This window comes from Ranitomeya imitator, chromosome 3 (assembly GCF_032444005.1).
Source record: "Ranitomeya imitator isolate aRanImi1 chromosome 3, aRanImi1.pri, whole genome shotgun sequence".
Lineage (NCBI taxonomy): Eukaryota > Metazoa > Chordata > Amphibia > Anura > Dendrobatidae > Ranitomeya > Ranitomeya imitator.
The window spans coordinates 697,932,431-697,952,244 of NC_091284.1; the positions used below are offsets into that span (position 1 = coordinate 697,932,431).

The window sequence follows — 19,814 nt, forward strand, 5'->3', positions numbered from 1 at the left end:
CTTTTCAACTTTAGCTTTTTTACAGATGGTTTTATGTTTGCATCAAGAATTGTTAGAAATTTCATTGAATCTGAAATGTTCCCTGTGCCATTGGCTGGAACACAACTCAAAGCGTGGTTGGTGAGATGTTCTTTTCCTGAGGTTTTGTGCCCTTTTTTCTCCATACATACCTTTGATCATTGTGGCCAAAGAGTTCTATTTTAACATTATTGATCCACAGGGCTTGTTTTCAAAATGGATCAGGCTTGTCTAGATGTTCTATTTCATACTTCTCTCGCTGAATTTTATGGTTAGGACGCAGGAGAGGTTTTCTTCTGATGACTCTTCCATGAAGGCCCTATTTATGCAGGTATCTCTGAACAGGAGAACAATGTCCACAACTCTATAGAGTCTGCTAAATTTTTCTTAAAGTCTTTTGCAGTCAAGTGGGGATTCTGATTTGCCTTTCTAGCAATCCTATGTGCAGCTCTCACTGAAATTTTGCTTTGTCTGCAAGACTTTATCTTGATTTCGACTGTTCCTGTTAACTGCCATTTCTTAATTACTAGTGATGAGGGAACGTGCTCGGATAAGGTGTATGGGAGCATGCTGGTATGCTAACAGAGTGACCTCGATGTGCTTGGAAAATATGTTTGAGTCCCCGCACCTGCATGCCTCACGGCTGAAAGGTCCCATCACCACAACACAAATCATATTGGGCACCGACCCACCGTGCCACCTGCTGGCAATTCCTCTGCTGCGGACACTTGGCATCATGAACTTATTTGTTATTATTATTATTTATTGTTATAGCGCCATTTATTCCATGGCGCATTACATGTGAGGAGGGGTATACATAATAAAAACAAGTACAATAATCTTAAACAATACAAGTGAGGATCGGAGGTTGCGTGTAGGTAAGTATCGGGAGACGAGGACACAGATGTATGGAGGAGACAGGTTGTGGATGGCTTTGTACGTCATGGTTAGGGTTTTGTACTGGAGTCTCTGGGCAATGGGGAGCCAGTGAAGGGATTGACAGAGGGGAGAGGCCGGGGAATAGCGGGGGGACAGGTGGATTAGTCAGGCAGCAGAGTTTAGAATAGATTGGAGGGGTGCGAGAGTGTTCGAGGGGAGGCCACAGAGCAGGAGGTTGCAGTAGTCAAGGCGAGAGATGATGAGGGCATGCACTAGGATTTTTGCAGATTCCTGGTTGAGGAATGTACGGATTCGTGAAATATTTTTGAGTTGAAGTTGGCAGAAAGTGGAAAGGGCTTGGATATGTGGTTTGAAGGAGAGATCAGCGTCAAGGATTACCCCGAGGCAGCGAGCTTGTGCCATTTGTTGCCCTTAATACTTTCCAAATCCCGTCCCCAACTTTGTAATTTCTCACGTTCCCATTTTCCCCCAGTAAAGGATGGGGGTACAATAAATTCCTGCACACCGCCTAGTGCCGACATAGGAGGAATGTGGTAATGAGTGGTCGGAATGTGCAGCAAGTTATAGTGTCCCAGTGATATGGTAATAAAGCCTTTGTTGTCCCGCTGTTAAGCATGGTATATGCCATAATCTGCCAGTGTATGAAGTAAAGGTAGTAAATTCCTCTGGGAGGGGAAGGGTTAATTGCGGCTGCCCCCTCCTTCCCGACTCCTCCTCCAGATGCCTTTTCTGTCTTGTGGGAATGACTGCTATTCTTCCTGAGGGTAATAAATATCAATTTACTGGCTGGCAGGCTCTTTGTCCTGGTTATTTCATCTGGTTGGAGGCAGTGCGGAGGATGATCTGTGTCTCCCCCATCACTCCCAGGCCTGTCTGTGCAGCCACACTACACACTGACATCAGCACCTTACTCCCTTATCACAGCCAAAAGCATTATGGCAGCGGGGCAGCCACACACCGGATATTTCTGCAGGGGGGTTTGGTGGAGGGCTGTCAGTAATCAGCTGGGTGAGGGCAGGAGGAGGTTATCGCACCCAGCGCTGCTGCGTATGGCTGCTCCAAGGGCCATGTGATGGGTGCGATATTGAGGCTGCCGCCTGCAGAGCCATTTATAATGCTAATCATAGGTATGAGAGGCTGGAAATAGCCGATTGCAGCATCACTGGGTGAGTATTGGGGTAACGCTGCTAAGCCTTAGTAATGCAGAGCCGCCGAGCTCATGCCATGATGGAGCGCTGTACCCGCGGGCACACATCCGAAGTGTACAGTGAACTTCAGCATCGCACTGCGAACGTGGCTTGGCGAATACATGCAGATTAGAACATTTTCTCATGTCATGTTTGTTTATTTTAAAAAAGTAAAGTTTTCTCTTTTTCTTGCTTTTGCAGAAAAGATGGATCCCTAGCAATTTGAGGGCAGTCATCTGGCGGCTCCATTGGAACACTAAGGGAGCAGGCGAAGAGCACCCAACTCTGCGTCTCCCCACCACGGGATCCTGACACACAGTAACTGTGCCATGCTGGGCCGTGAGGATCGCATGCAGACCTAACGCCCATACTGTGCCGCAATGAGCAGGTAAAGGTGTTCCCGAGTGCACGCCCCACTTCCAGAAACCCTTCCATGTACTGACGGGGAACCCGTACGGGTGGCTGGGGAGAGCCGGCACCACTAAGCCCTGCTTTGTTTAAAGTGCACAACTAATAGGTATTTGTGTCTACAAATGGTGGAACATTTCCAGACGGAGCTTTTAAATGTCATATGTCCATTCACATTATATCGTCTGCCTGCTAACAAATGGCAAGATGTTCCTTTAGATTTGACCAGGCGTCATGGTAATAATCTGGGGTTGATTGGTGTTCATTTTGTGTATGGCAGGTACAAGAGAGAAGAGAGAACAAAATGAATGGCGGCAGTGAAAGTGGAGGAGGAGATAACTATGGAGGGGCCCCGATGGTCCAGGTGCCCATTGGTTGGCAGAGGAGGGTGGAGCCAGGCACTGTGGTGTATGTTAGGTAAGTCCCTCTCCACAGCTGCACCTGCCGCAAAGTGTTTCCTGAAGTTTGAAGTAAGTGGTTAATAAATTATTGCAGCTTTTTATCGTATACGTTGGGAAAAGCTCAGAGACTGTGACCTGTGCCTGAAAGCAGCATCAGTCACCACACAGGTTACCAAGATTAAAGGGAATCTGTCATCAGGTTATATTGTAGAGCCACAGACCCTGATTCCAGTGCTGTGTCACTTACTGGGCTGCTTGGTGTAGTTTTGATAAAATCATTGTTTTATCAGCAGTAAATCCTCATTGGAGGACTAATAAACCTGCTGCCAGGTAGTCCTCCATATTCCAGAGCTCTGCATAACCCCGCCTGATTGGCAGCTTCATGTGTACACTGTGCATAGGCTGAAAGCTGACAGTCAGTGGTGTGGGCGGGGTTATACAGGGCCCAGCATTCAGAGAACTGATAGATGTGCAGCAGATAAGACAGGGATTTTTATTAAAATGACCGCAAGCAACTTAAGTGGAATTGGGGTCTCAGCTCCCACATTATGATGGGTTAGCAAAAACCTGGTGATAGATTCCCAGAGGGTACCACACACTACACATATTTTATACTGGACTCTGGAATCGTATATTCCATATCCTCTATTTCGAGTATACTGGCACTTTGTGACCAGGCTGATTCTAAAAGGACGCTGTTTTGTTCTCCATTTGTCTAATGCAGCCCTGTGGACGGGCCATCTACATCAGCAGAGATTTCCTGGGAAATGCACTAAACGGGACCATATGCTTTATAGCTCAGGGGTCCGTTATCTACTTATAAAATACAGTACATCCACTTCCGATTTATATGAGAAGAACTGGAGACTAGTGCAGTGTAAATGTCAAATCTGGCCTCTTCTTACCATTTACAGTATTAGGGTAAGTTCACACAGGACTTTTTTGCTTCATATTTTTGCTGCTTTTTTTATGCTAATTTAGGTGCGTTTTTGGGGCGTTTTTTTTTCTTCTCTTTTTTTCAGGCTAAGGTCCTTGGATTTTCAGCAGCAAAAACGCAGCAAATAATGATACCTGCGTTTTTGCTGCGTTTTTTTCAACACCCATTCAAGTCAATGGGTGAAAAAACGCAGCAAAAACGCTGAAAGAAGTGACATGCTCTATGTCAAAAAAACGCAGCAAAGCACAAAATACTGATCAAACAAAAAACCAATGTGTGTGCATGAGATTTCTGAAGTCTCATAGGCTTTGCTGGTATTGTAAAAATCAGCTGAAAATTAGCAAAAAAAAAAACACAGCAAAAATACGCAGCAAAAAAGTCCTGTGTGAACTTACCCTTATTTTGTTATTTTACGTTTTAATTTTTTTTACTGTTGCATGCCCTCAGCACTTAGGGTTGCGGTTTTGTGGCTTTTTTTTTGCACAGGTTTGTTATAAAACTTGAAGAATCGTCTAGTACCAGCAAAGTGACGAAGATTCCTGAAGTCTCATACACACTTGGTTTATTTTTTCCTTGCAAATTTGCATTAGATTTAAGTCAGCAGTATGGCAATTCTTTCAGTGTGTTTGCTGCAGCTTTCACCCATACTAATAAATTGGAAAATGCATGCAGAAAAACACTTCTATTTTGTGCTGCATTTTTCCTGCCAAACACATCAGTATTTGCATCAGATTTTTCTGCTACAAATACTGAACGTTCTCATACGGTAATCGTAATCTGCCTATTGATTCACAGTAGCTTGAGTTGGTATAACAGTATTTAAAAGTAGAATTCTGAGGTTATTAAATGACAAAAACTAAAATCTTTATTAAAAACAAAAACTCATGTTACACCTGTTGGCAATTACGGTGCCTTGTATCTTCTGTATTGCAGTCCAAGTGGCACAATTCTTACCTCTATGGATCAGTTGCGGTCTTACCTGGTAACTGATGGAACTTGTAAGTGTGGGCTGGAGTGTCCCCTAAACATCTATAAGGTGAGTGATGATGCACGTCAGATATGTTCTCCACTGTCCGACCTTACACACAGCATAATTTTGTCCCATCAAAGTGAAGAACACGACAGACAGTGGGATTCAAGAAGCCTCAGTGATTTCTGCCACCCATCGCCAGACCATTCTGTCTTGTGTAATGAATGGGCATTGTGTAAATCAATTGCTTAAAAAGCATAATTTATTTTTGATAGTATGAGAACTATTTTTTTTCATTCCTATCCTCAAAAAATAATAATATATGGTAAAAAAAAAACCTTTTGCGCTCATGGCCTGCTCAAACCAATATCAAGGAAATTATATTCTGATGTTTTATCTGTAAACCTGGCCCAGATGTACTTTTTTTTTTAACTCCTTTTGTTGAAGGAGAAGAAGAACATACAAAATGAGCAATGTTCCAACAGAACTTCAACAGTCTAAGATGGCAGTGTGCAGCATATAAAGTAGAAATGATGCCTGTAAAGGTACCTTTACACTAAACGACTTACCAACGATCACGACCAGCGATACGACCTGGCCGTGATCGTTGGTAAGTCGTTGTGTGGTCGCTGGGGAGCTGTCACACAGACAGCTCTCTCCAGCGACCAACGATCAGGGGAAAGACTTCAGCATCGTTGAAACTGTCTTCAACGATGCCGAAGTCCCCCTGCAGCACCCGGGTAACCAGGGTAAACATCGGGTAGTGTAGGGCCACGCTTAGTAACCCGATATTTACCCTGGTTACCATTGTAAAAGTAAAAAAAAAAAAAAACTACATACTCACATTCTGATGTCTGTCACGTCCCCCGCCGGCGTCCACAGGGTTAAAACTGTTTTCGGCAGGAGCACTGCTAATGCACACGCTGCTGCCGAGAGCTTCCCTGCACTGACTGTCAGCACCTGCCATAAAGCAGAGCACAGCGGTGACGTCACCGCTGTGCTCTGCTTTACGGCCGGCGCTGACACAGTGGACGCCGGGGGACATGACAAACATCAGAATGTGAGAATGTACTTTTTTTTTTTTTAACTTTTACAATGGTAACCAGGGTAAATATCGGGTTACTAAGCGCGGCCCTGCGCTTAGTAACCCGATATTTACCCTGGTTACAAGTGAACACACGCCGATCCAGCGATGACAGCGGGTGATCAGCGACCAAAAAATGGTCCTGATCATTCCCCAACGACCAACGATCTCCCAGCAGGGGCCTGATCGTTGGTCGCTGTCACACATAACGAGATCGTTAGCGGGATCGTTGCTACGTCACCAAAAGTGTGACGTTGCAATGATATCGTTAACGATATAGTTATGTGTGACGGTACCTTAATACCTAATGACAGAGATATTTAACACAGGATCAAACAATAGAAGTTTGACTCCAGTTTCATAGTAATAAACGTTGACATGTTACAAGTGTATTGATGAGATCAAAGATAAGATAGTCAAATGGACCAGGCAAAAAAGAATAAAAGAAACCTTGCGTGTTTAGCTGGAAAGATTATCCCGTCAAGTCACGAATGGACCTAGCCATTTCACGAGCTGACGGCACAGCAGCATGAAAGCTACACCACTGACCCCCAAACATGTGGAAACTTCCCAGGATGTTTCCTTTGGATATAAACCAATTTTTCGTGAGAAGTAACGGTATCTACAGGTCTTATCCCAGTTTAAAGCCCAAGTGACCGTCTATCCATCCATTATTTTGCGAACTAGAAATATTGATTGTCTAAGGAAAATTCAGGAATAGTGGGACCATTGTTCGTCATCAGGTATCCTAAATAAACAGGCTAGCAGGTGTAATAATAATTAATGGGAATTCAACATCCCAGTAATGTAGATAAAAAAAAAAATCCACAACCTCATTCCAAAACCCAGAATTAGCGGGGCAAGTCCAAACCATGTGCCATAAGATGGGGACATATGACATTTAGATACTTTGATATCCTGACCATTTTATGTCGCATTGCAGGCTTGATGTAACTTTGATGAACAAAATATAGTTAAGTAAGTCTGTTATTTATTGCAGGGATACAGACTAATGAGATTCCATCAGATCTTTGATCTGCTCCTGTGTAAGATTCCAATTCCATTTGTCTGTTATAACAAGAAGAGTATACCATAGCTAGGAGTCCCCTCAGACCTTGAGATAGGTGGATATGAATGACCAGGGGAATGGGAGTTGCGCATTAAGGGCATGTCATACTTGGAGGTGATTATAGGAGTAGGTTCTGGCTATTTGTAGTTTCTTTTGAACTTGGCCAAAAGAGAATAAAATGTAATTCTGGAACAAGTCACCAATTACCTGGCCTCCATGTTCTCACCAGAAATTATTCTGACAGCATGTTAAGAAGTGTCATTCCAGTATTTTTCCATAATGGCATGTCAACGGAAATATCACTATAAGAAATGCAGTAATTTGTTTAGTTGCCCTCCGTTTTTTATGTGCTGTTTTATGTATAGGTGATCGTTTCCTAGTATTAGATTTAAGAATGGGCCAAATATGTGAATAGTGAGCTACCGTATTTTTCAAACTACAAGATGCATTTTTTCCTCCAAAAATGTGGGGGAAAATGGGGGGGGTGCGTCTTATAGTCCGGATGTCCCTAATCTGGCTCTGATGGGGAGGTGGGAGAGCAGCAGAGGGTTACAGGAGGCAGGAGTCGGCTGCTGCATCTAACTCCTGTGCCCTCTGCTAAAGAGAAATGAATATTCACTCCATTCCACGCCCATGGGCATGGAAAGGAGTGAATATTCATTTCTCTTTAATAGCAAGCACAGTGTTAGCCGCCGGAGCCGGGTTCCTGCAGCTGCCCAGCGTTCGAGTGTGCCAGCTACTTAAAGCAATGAATATTCACTGTATTATACTCCCGTTGGCGTAGAATGCAGTGAATATTCCTCCCCTTTAGTAGCGGCACACATGAAAGCCCGGCAGCTGCAGGAACCCCGGCGGCTGCTGCTAACACTGTGCTTGCTAAAGAGCAATGAATACGCACTGATCTCCACTCACATAGTCCGGCATAGAGAACAGTAAGTATTTCGACAGCTGTCCTCGGCAGGTTGTAGGTAGGCAGCTAAGTATGTCACTGCCATTCGCTGCTTACAAGCATAAAGCAGCTGCTGGCACCGGAGCAGGACGCTGCGACGGAGCATAGGGAAGGTAAGAATGTTTTTTTTTTTTCCCCTGCTCGGGCTCATGCATACCAGGATAAGGATGGGGCCAATTACCAATTATACCAGGATAAGGATGGGGCCATGCATACCAGAATAGGGATGGGGGCCATGCATACCAGGATAAGGATGGGGCCATGCATACCAGGATAGGGATGAGACCATGCATACCAGGATAAGGATGGGGGACATGCATACCAGGATAAGGATGGGAGCCATGCATACCAGGATAAGAATGGGTCCATGCATACCAGGATAGGGATGGGGCCATGCATACCAGGATAAGGATGTGGCCATGCATACCAGGATAGGGATGGGGGCCATGCATACCAGGATAAGGATGTGGCCATGCATACCAGGATAGGGATGGGGGCCATGCATACCAGGATAAGGATGTGGCCATGCATACCAGGATAGGGATGGGGGCCATGCATACCAGGATAAGGATGGGGGACATGCATGCCAGGATAAGGATGGGGGACATGCATACCAGGATAAGGATGGGGGACATGCATACCAGGACACGGATGGGGGACATGCATACCAGGATACGGATGGGGGACATGCATACCAGGATACGGATGGGGGACATGCATACCAGGATACGGATGGGGGACATGCATACCAGGATACGGATGGGGGACATGCATACCAGGATACGGATGGGGGACATGCATACCAGGATACGGATGGGGGACATGCATACCAGGATAAGGATGGGTCCATGCATATCAGGATAGGGATGGGGCCATGCATACCAGGATAAGGATGGGGGACATGCATAACAGGATAAGGATGGGGCCATGCATACCAGGATAAGGATGGGGCCATGCATACCAGGATAGGGATGGGGGCCATGCATACCAGGATAAGGATGGGGCCATGCATACCAGGATAGGGATGGGACCATCCATACCAGGATAAGGATGGGGCCATGCATACCAGGATAAGGATGGGGCCATGCATACCAGGATGGATAAGGATGGGGGACATGCATACCAGGATAAGGATGGGGGACATGCATACCAGGATAAGGATGGGGCCATGCATACCAGGATAAGGATGGGGCCATGCATACCAGGATAGGGATGGGACCATCCATACCAGGATAAGGATGGGGCCATGCATACCAGGATAAGGATGGGGCCATGCATACCAGGATGGATAAGGATGGGGGACATGCATACCAGGATAAGGATGGGGGACATGCATACAGGATAAGGATGGGGGACATGCATACCAGGATACGGATGGGGGACATGCATACCAGGATAAGGATGGGGGACATGCATACCAGGATAAGAATGGGTCCATGCATACCAGGATAGGGATGGGGCCATGCATACCAGGATAAGGATGGGGCCATGCATACCAGGATAGGGATGGGGCCATGCATACCAGGATAAGGATGGGGGCCATGCATACCAGGATAAGGATGGGGGCCATGCATACCAGGATAAGGATGGGGGCCATGCATACCAGGATAAGGATGGGGGCCATGCATATCAGGATAAGGATGGGGGACATGCATACCAGGATACGGATGGGGGACATGCATACCAGGATAAGGATGGGGGACATGCATATCAGGATAAGGATGGGGGACATGCATACCAGGATACGGATGGGGGACATGCATACCAGGATACGGATGGGGGACATGCATACCAGGATACGGATGGGGGACATGCATACCAGGATACGGATGGGGGACATGCATACCATGATAAGGATGGGTCCATGCATACCAGGATAGGGATGGGGCCATGCATACCAGGATAAGGATGGGGGACATGCATAACAGGATAAGGATGGGGCCATGCATACCAGGATAAGGATGGGGCCATGCATACCAGGATAGGGATGGGGGCCATGCATACCAGGATAAGGATGGGGCCATGCATACCAGGATAGGGATGGGACCATCCATACCAGGATAAGGATGGGGCCATGCATACCAGGATAAGGATGGGGCCATGCATACCAGGATGGATAAGGATGGGGGACATGCATACCAGGATAAGGATGGGGGACATGCATACCAGGATAAGGATGGGGCCATGCATACCAGGATAAGGATGGGGCCATGCATACCAGGATAGGGATGGGACCATCCATACCAGGATAAGGATGGGGCCATGCATACCAGGATAAGGATGGGGCCATGCATACCAGGATAAGGATGGGGCCATGCATACCAGGATGGATAAGGATGGGGGACATGCATACCAGGATAAGGATGGGGGACATGCATACCAGGATAAGGATGGGGGACATGCATACCAGGATACGGATGTGGGACATGCATACCAGGATAGTGATAGGGACCATGCATACCAGGATAAGGATGGGGGACATGCATACCAGGATACGGATGGGGGACATGCATACCAGGATAAGGATGGGGGACATGCATACCAGGATAAAGATGAGGCCATGCATACCAGGATTAGGATGGGGCCATGCATACCAGGATGGGGGATATTAAGTATAGATTTGACCACATTGTTTGCTTCAATTTTTTTTTTTTTTATTTCCTCCTCTAAAACCTAGGTGCGACTTATGGTCCGAAGAATACGGTATCAGCCGAATGCCTCTTTGAATACACTGGGTGGTCAGGGGAGCACTAATCTTTTAGGTATTATAAGTTGTCTGGCAAGATGATAAAGGTCTGGGAGAGCCTCACCAGCTAACCCTTTGGCCTTTGCAAATTAGCAAACTTTAGTTTAGATCTGGAGGTCCCCCATATAAATGTTATAAACAAAGCGAACCTGTCATGTTGAAAATAGTGTCTGATCTGCAGGCAGAATTTTATAAAGCAGAAGGAGCGTATCAGATGGATACATTTTTGTGGGGAAATTTCAGTAATACTTAAAGGGAATCTGTCACCAGGTTTTTGCTAAATCATCTGAGAGCACCATGATGTAGGAAAAGAGGCCTGAATCCAATGATGTATCACTTAGTTTACTGGGTGCAGCAGTTGGGACACAATCATGTATCATGAAGTAGAGCTCAGAAAGTTAATCCCACCGACACCAGTCTCACTGTGCTCTTTCTCCAGTTAGTGACAGCAAAGATAATGTCTTAGTGATAAAACCTTCACTGTAAGTAAACAGCACACAGTCAGATAAGTGACACATCGCTCAATTCTATGGTTTAACCTTTACCTCATGCTGTCTACAGATTACATAGCAAAAACCTGCTGACAGATTCCCTTTAAAGGGAATCTATCAGTTAGTACATGCAGTCTGATCTGTGGACAGCATGGTGTAAAGAAGGAGAAATTGTGCTTTGTATGTTCTTTCCGTGTTTGCGTGGGTTTCCTCCGGGTACTCTGGTTTCCTCCCACATTTCAAAGACATACTGATAGGGAATTTAGATTGTGAGCCCCAACGGGAACAGTGACGATAGTGTGTGCAACCTGTAAAGCGCTGCGGAATATGTTAGCGCTATATAAAAATAAAGATGATTATTATTGTGCAGAATGATTTATTGATTTGTTGGAAAGATTCAGTAGAAGTTGTGTTTTATTAATTATTTATTAATTAGTCAGTGGTTAGCCGTGTTCCCTGTATGATTGCGGTCAGTCACTAGTAGGACAGCCCACTGGGCTCATACATACGAACACTGGGGATTTAATGAATAAGGTTCCATGCTGATCACAGATCGGACTGCATGTACATAGGTTCCCTTCAAAGTGTTTGCAACCTTTCTTTTTGGTTTCCATGGGCAATATAAAGATCCTAACTGCATGTCACATGTTCACTGGCCATCTCAAGGATCACAATGATTTTGGCTCCAATTTTCCCCAAATGTGTATATTAATTGACATACTGCTATGTAAAGTCGGGTATACGGTGTGATTCATAATGATATCCTTCCTGCGGCAGGTTTTTAACTTTGACCCAAGAGCAGTGGTGAAACGGCGTAGTGCGGAAGATGTGAAGGCCGAAGAGGACATGACCAAACTTTGTAACCACCGAAGGAAAATTGTAGCCCTCGCAACTCTGTACAAAAGCATTGAGAGTACACCCCTTGCACTACAAAGTCAAGCTGCTGGTAAGCCCGAATATCATGGAGCACTCTCATCACACTTCGAATAACTTTTGCAAATGCACTTTTCTTTTTTTAAGACCAAAAAGAACATGTAACTTGTAATGTTAAAGGGGTTGTCCATTACCTGAATAGCCCTTTTTAGAGTTAAGTCATCGCCCTTGTAAAATTAAAATGACAGATACTCCTCTCCCAAATTGGCGCCATTCCAGTGGTGGTTCTGAGATCACATGTTATTCTTATGCCGCGGGAGCTGTGCAGCCAATCAGCAGCTGCTATTTGGCACCCAATTGCAGCCGCTGATTAGTTGTAGGACTTGCTTTGACTAGACATCGATAGAACGGCGTCAATTTGGGAGGTGTTTTTGATTTTTTTTTTTTTTTTAATTTAAAAGGCGACTGCTTAATTTGAAAAGAGGTTGTGCAGGTAGTGGAGATCCTTTTTCAATTCTTTTTGGTTAAATAAATACTTTTGTTGTCTGAATGAGCTTAGTCCTACCAAGCAAGGGGGGTTGACTCATTTTTCTTAAGTAAGGTGAATCATATTGGGGCGTGTAGTAGCACAGTATTGTACGGCATTTTGTGGTGTAGATGCAGCCACAATTTGTCCGTCTTTGCATTAGAAGTAGTAGTGCTTACTAAACATCAAGCAATAAAGCAGTGGCTCCATGACCTACATAAATTGTAAAAAATCAACAGTATTTCCATGACCAGTAATGTACTGAAATAGTAGCCATTGTTTTAATTTGTATCTCATATATCGATCGTACACATGAAAATAAGAAACTTTGCAATTATCTTATCTGAGAGTTTTATTTCTTTCTCCACCAGGACTGAGCATTCTTTTTTAAAGTCCTCAATTCCTAGGTAAAATCTGAAGACGGATTGTTACATTTCGGAGACATGAGATGACAGGTGATACTGATAAGATTCTATATAGAGGTGAGAGGGAGAAAGAGCTGGAGACAGAGCCCTTTCCTGTCCATTCAATATAGAATCTTATCAGTAACTGAACACAGATTTTACCTGGGAATTGAGAATTTTGAATTGAGATTTCTCTGATCAGATATACCGTATATACTCGAGTATAAGCCGAGATTTTCAGCCCAAATTTTTGGGCTGAAAGTGCCCCCCTCGGCTTATACTCGAGTCACGGTAGCAGTGGGGTCGGCGGGTGAGGGCGCTGAGGTATACTTACCTAGTCCCAGCGATCCTCGCGCTGTCCCTGCCGTCCCACGGGCTTCGGCGCTGCAGCTTCTTCCTCTCTTCAGCGGTCACGTGGGACTGCTCATTACAGAAATGAATAAGCGGCTCCACCTCCCATAGGGGTGGAGCCGCCTATTCATTCCTCTAATCAGCGGTGCCGGTGACCGCTGATAGAGAAAGAAGCTGCGGCACCGAAGACAGGAGGGGACAGCGCGAGGATCGCCAGGACTAGGTGAGTATAGCATATTCACCTGTCCTCGTTCCAGCCGCCGGGCGCCGATCCATCTTCCCGGCCGGCGCCTCCATCTTCCCGGCGTCTGCGCTCTGACTGATCAGGCAGAGGGCGCGATGACGCATATAGTGTGCGCGGCGCCCTCTGCCTGATCAGTCAGAGCAGAGACGCCGGGAAGATGGAGGCGCCGGAACGAGACGCCGGGAGCTGCAATCAAGGGAGGTGAGTATGTGTTTTTTTTTCTTTATTGCGGCAGCAGCGGCACAAATTTATGTGGAACATCTATGGGGCACAGTGAACGGTGCAGAGCACCGTATAAGGCACAGCACAGCTATGGGGTACAGTGAACGGTGCAGAGCACCGTATAAGGCACAGCACAGCTATGGGGTACAGTGAACGGTGCAGAGCACCGTATATGGCACAGCTATGGGGCACAGTGAACGGTGCAGAGCACCGTATATGGCACAGCACAGCTATGGGGCACAGTGAACGGTGCAGAGCACCGTATATGGCACAGCACAGCTATGGGGCACAGTGAACGGTGCAGAGCACCGTATATGGCACAGCACAGCTATGGGGCACAGTGAACGGTGCAGAGCACCGTATATGGCACAGCACAGCTATGTATGGGGCACAGTGAACGGTGCAGAGCACCGTATATGGCACAGCACAGCTATGGGGCACAGTGAACGGTGCAGAGCACCGTATATGGCACAGCTATGGGGCACAGTGAACGGTGCAGAGCACCGTATATGGCACAGCACAGCTATGGGGCACAGTGAACGGTGCAGAGCACCGTATATGGCACATCTATGGGGCACAGTGAACGGTGCAGAGCACCGTATATGGCACATCTATGGGGCACAGTGAACGGTGCAGAGCACCGTATATGGCACATCTATGGGGCACAGTGAACGGTGCAGAGCACCGTATATGGCACAGCTAGGGGGCACAATGAACGGTGCAGAGCACTATATGGTTCACACCTATGGGGAAATATGAACGGTGCAGAGCACTATATGGCACAGCTATGGGGAAATAATGATCTATTTTTATTTTTGAAATTCACCGGTAAATGCTGCATTTCCACCCTAGGCTTATACTCGAGTCAATAAGTTTTCCCAGTTTTTTGTGGCAAAATTAGGGGGGTCGGCTTATACTCGGGTCGGCTTATACTCGAGTATATACGGTATTCCAAAGTTGCTTATTTTCATGTCTACCATTAAGGCATGAAATAAGTTAAAATGACAGTTACTCTTAAGTGTTTTGTTTTTCATTTTGATTTTCTATTTTTTTTTTATTCAGGATGTGGCTCAAGTCAGAACTTTAATACAACACCCACCAGCCCAAAGATGGGACAACACCCTTGTTCCCTGGATCCTGACATCTTCACCAAACTGATGATGGAAAAGGCCCACAACATGCCTGCTCACCATGTGGAAAAACCCCTGGATCACAAGTCAGATACTTTCACTCCCCACCCTGGAGAAAGGTATTCTGACCTGCGATCCAACCAGCGGCCTGCCTTACTCAGGCAGCATGGGACTCCTCTTGGCGAGTCCTATGCCTTAAGGAACTGTCCACCAGTGCCATCAAATGGTAATTACGAGGTCTTTTCAAGGACTCCACAAGCCGTATCTCATGAGCTGTGTACCAGTTCTTACACACAAGTTAAGTCTTCCCAGAATCGGCCTTCCTACCCCTCATGTAGTCAAGAACTTTCAGGCCTGTCCCCCAAGCCATTAGCTCTTAATTCATGTAATTTTGTGCCAGGTGGCATCTTTAATCGGACGCTTGAAGAATCTATTCAGGGCCCTCGGCGACAATTTGTTTTTCCTGAAAAAGATCCACTGGGTATTTTGGACTGTAACAGCTGTAGGCCGCCTAGCCCAAAGCACCATATATTGAACTCTCCCCCCTTAATTCAGTCTCAGGTTCCCATAATGAACCCTCACCTTGGTCCTGAACACAACGCAGGCAACCATTCATCCACAACCCTACCGCCTCCATTCTCTCCTTTCACTCGTAGTGGCGCACTCACATCTCCATCTACAACCAGGTCCTCCATATCTTCCATCTCTTCTCCAGCCGGCAGTGTGGAGCCATCCCCTCAGCGTTCCCGCCATTCATCAGCCTCCTCCGAGCACTTTCCTGCCTCCATAAGGTCAAGCTCAAGATCTCCACGACCTGTCAGCTCCCCTAAGCGATCTGTACCCCACAGTCCAAAAGCAATACTTGAAGGCCTCCCTCCCTTTGGGCAGGCCCAACTGGGATCCTCTTCAAATGCCAGCCATGCCTTAACCCACCAAAGCAATAAAACAGCACCACCGGTGTCTTTGGGAGCAGCGCAAGGCTTACTGGGCTTTCCCCTCGGATGCATATTGGGTCAGCAAGCCAATGCTTCGTTTCCTGCTAGCAGCCTTCTCACAGCAGCTGCAAAGGCCCAAATGGCTAATCAAACCAAACCTGAAGCCACAGCCCCTAGCACTTTACCCAGCCGAGTGCTGAATCCCAATACTTTGCTTTCTGCAACAGTCACACAAGAGGGTCGGGCCCTTTCCAACAGGACTCACTCCCAGAAAAGGGATATATTGGTGAAACGCAAAAGACAAAAGAATTCTCCAGGCCCTGATGCCAGTCCTGAGGACGTTAGTGGACACAACCCTACTAGCCCTAGTGGACTATCCAAATTGAATTCTTATTCAAGGTTAACAGGTACTGGGGCTCACATTGAGGAAGAAATGGGAAGATCCAAAGCCATCTATTCACACTCTGTTTCTGGTCATGCTCCCTTTTCTCTTCAAATGCCTCGCTCAACAGTAGAGGAGTCCCCAAGCCAAAGCAAAACCCTAAACCTGTCTCCAGCTTCCCAAGATATCAGCAACCATCTTCTTGGCCTCGTAGGGCAACTAGTCCAGACTTCTACAGAGCAGAACTCAGGGACTTCTTTACCACTGAAGTTACCATCCACGCCCACAAGTGCAAATCCACGTAAGTCGGCAATCTTTTAAGTTTAACAGTTACATATTCCAGGCTGTCACCCCGGTGTAACTTTATTTATAATCTTTCAGAAGGGATAAGAGCGGAATAGAACCACACGGACATTGTGCCATTATATTGTCCTGCGTCAATACAGCACAGTGCTGACTACAGAACGCTCTCAGTGCTGTATTACTTCAGAAGCATGTTAGGGTTTGTTAACTTATTTCTTTTTTACAAAGATTTTTCTGGTTGAAAAATCAACACCCAAAAACCCGATTTAAAAAAGACATTTTTAGGCCTTTTTCTTGTCGCTGTCTTTAGTTTTAAACTTTTTTGTTGATTCACTAGGCAATTTTGGAGACATTTCTCAAGAATTGACATTTTGCTAATTTTCCATACTTCAAAAACTGTGGAAAATAAACTGACCAGGTGAAATATCCCACTGAAATCAATGGGAAGCTTATTCACTGCGTATTTGAGTGGAATTTTGGTGTGGATTTTGGAGCAAATACACTCTGAAAACTCAACGTGAAGGTAGTCTAACCCTAATCATAGAGTCCTTTAGAAACTGGTCCGGCAGTACAGGGCTGACTGCTAGATAGGAAACAGGATTTTACAGTTAAAGGGGTTGTCCAGGACTAGAAAAAAAGCATGGCTGCTTTCTTTCAAAAAGAGCGCCACACTGGCCAACAAGTTGTTTGTTATATTGCAGCTCACACCTATTAACTTCATTGGTACGAACTGCAAAACCCACCACAACCTTTGGACAGATGTGCTGCTGTTTCTGGAAGAAAGCAGACATTTTATTTTCTGATTCTGCTCAACCCCTTTTAATAGAGCAATCATATTTTAAGCAGACATTGGTTTTGCTGCAGATCTTTAAAGTTAATATAAACTTTTCATGTAACTTTTCTTATTTTTTATTTAAAGCATCACTACAGCGTTTTTTTGTTATTTTTTATTATTTTACCGCTGAAGTGGTGCCATTAGTCTAATTTAATTACTCCTACTATCATACTTGCCATCCGCTGTCTTCATCTGTTACCTGCGCCTCTCTGGTCGTCTTCTGCAGGTTCTATCCTGTCTGATCGCTCCAGTGCTTGCTGGATGAGCCGGAAGTCGCTGCTCAATGCAAGTCTATAAGAGCCAGAAAGGGCCAGAACGAGGGTCTTGTAGAGTTGCATTGAGAGCTTGTGACAGCTATGGTGGTGGATTGAGATAAAAGTGGCGCTGGGAAGAGCAGAAGACCACGGCTGATGAGTATAATACTAGGGGCAGGGAACTTACATTAGTGGCACCACTCCAGTGCTGAAACAAACACTCTATGGAGTGGTGTGCTGCACATTGATCCTCAGCTACTTAATTAACCCCGTGGGAGGCCACGGGGTTAATCTTGGGTACTCGGGGATCCTAATGGTGGGTTTGTTAATATTGCGGTGATTGAGGTATATCCGTTTCCCCACATCCTGGGATCAACCTGAACTATTCCCTTTGGAACTGCTAGAGAGACCAGGAGGAACATGAATTACGATCTACCTGGGTGAGACCGTTCCATTTATTATTATTTTGTGGCAGATGTCATTTCTTCTGTGAGGGTAACCATATGGTTTATTTTGTTAATATGGTATAGCTTGACTCTCTATGTTTGAGTAGGCTGACATTACCCAGGGACACTGCTATATTGTAATTCTCGCTCGATCTTATTAGAGATTATTAACCGAGACTTAATATTTATATTTATTTATCCACCTTAGTAGCCTATGTTAGGATACACCTAAAGGTTGTTTTTCTGGCTACGTTGGGTGGCTTGTGGTATGTGTATTTTGTGTGTTAGTTGCTCTTATCTTTTAGGATTTTAAATACTAATATTAAAAGTTAATTTTTATATAGTACCTTTTCTACCCTGCTGTATATTATTAGTTTTTTTTGGGATTGGTAGAATTTTTTGGATTAATTATATACGTAACGCTATTAACTGTATAATCAATGCTGTTCTTTCTGTTCTAGCATTCTCTTCTGGCCGACCGAGTCCATCTCCCTTACCAAAATCTCCTGTTCCGAGCTTGCCCCAGAGCAGTGTTGCAGAAGGGAGCAATGAGCTGCCATGTTCTCTGACTAATGCTGGGGATAGCTTCTCATTTTTGGGACAAGAGCACGTCATGCCATTTTCTGCTGCCCCTGCCCTGTTAAACTTGGCAATGCTGGGGTCATTGCCGCTTTCCCTCAGCTTGAATCAGCACCATCAGCTTCTTAACCAAGGTTTGCTCAGTTTACTCTCCTCCTCTTTGTTGGGTAGTGCGGAACTTGGCCTTTTGGGACTCCAAAACCCACCTATGGCATTGCCTTCTGCTATGGGTGACCCTGACTCCAATGCTGTGCAGGCTTTATTAATGGCATCGCTACTACAAAATCCTCTTTTACCACTGGGAGGACTTGGGCTACCACAGCTCGATCTTCCACCACAAAACCAACAGCAAAGCGCACTCTTGTCATCCCTCGCACCTTTGCTGGACTCTTTGCCTGCTCCGCAGAATGACGCAACTGAGAAACATGAGACACCACTTACCTTGCCTGAGACGTTCCCGGAAAACGCCCTTCAACCTTTGCTATTCCCACCGGTCTCTGCCTCTCCTGCCCTCATAGCTTTGAATTCAGCACTACTGGCTGCCAGTCTTGGGGCTGTAGACTCCTCTGCTTGCCCTGGACAGGTAAGATGAAGGTTTTATTTTTCTATTATGGCATGTTGGATGAGGGTTTTTTTTTTTTTTTTGCATTATTCAGTATGATGTCTTTAGAGTGTGACCCGGAGAACCTGGGGAGAACATACAGACTCCTTCCAGATGTTGTCCTTGGTGGGATTTGATCCCAGGCCCCAGCGCTTCAAGGCTGCAGTGCTATCCACTGAGCCACTTTGCCAAGTTTTGGCATTTTATGTCAGCCATTTTCCCTGTGTGAATCTGCATCATCAGCGGGTGAAACTTATTAGAGGCATGGCCTAGCACAGCCCAAGAGATTTACTATCCTACCAGAAGAGGCCTAAATTATAGCAGAAGTATTCTCCATTCATTGGCTGGAGTACATTTCTGCTGTGATTTATGTGACCTCCTAACTCTTCTGCATGTGAAGCCCAAAATATGCACCAAAATAATGGAGGTGAGTGCCACTTAAAAAAAATTATTGCGCATTTTGCTCCAGCTGACTTTTGATCAGGACTGAATAACCCCCTTTGTTTTAATTCCTGGCCATTTTCAATTCCTCCATTTGCTGTCAGTGAATAGCAGTCCCGAAGTCGTCG

The 19,814-nt window shown here is 45.6% G+C and overlaps 1 protein-coding gene across 1 annotated transcript in view; it reads left to right on the forward strand.

Annotated features, from left to right (window-relative positions):
* Positions 1-19,814, forward strand: part of MBD6 (methyl-CpG binding domain protein 6) — a 71,409-nt gene that overhangs the window by 34,875 nt on the left and 16,720 nt on the right. Inside the window, exons 2-7 of the mRNA XM_069758563.1 lie at positions 2,307-2,493; positions 2,794-2,930; positions 4,785-4,887; positions 11,938-12,106; positions 14,843-16,528; positions 18,527-19,227. Of these exons, the coding sequence (XP_069614664.1) occupies positions 2,818-2,930; positions 4,785-4,887; positions 11,938-12,106; positions 14,843-16,528; positions 18,527-19,227 (2,772 nt within the window). The 5' untranslated portion in view covers positions 2,307-2,493; positions 2,794-2,817. The remainder of the gene's footprint in view (positions 1-2,306; positions 2,494-2,793; positions 2,931-4,784; positions 4,888-11,937; positions 12,107-14,842; positions 16,529-18,526; positions 19,228-19,814) is intronic.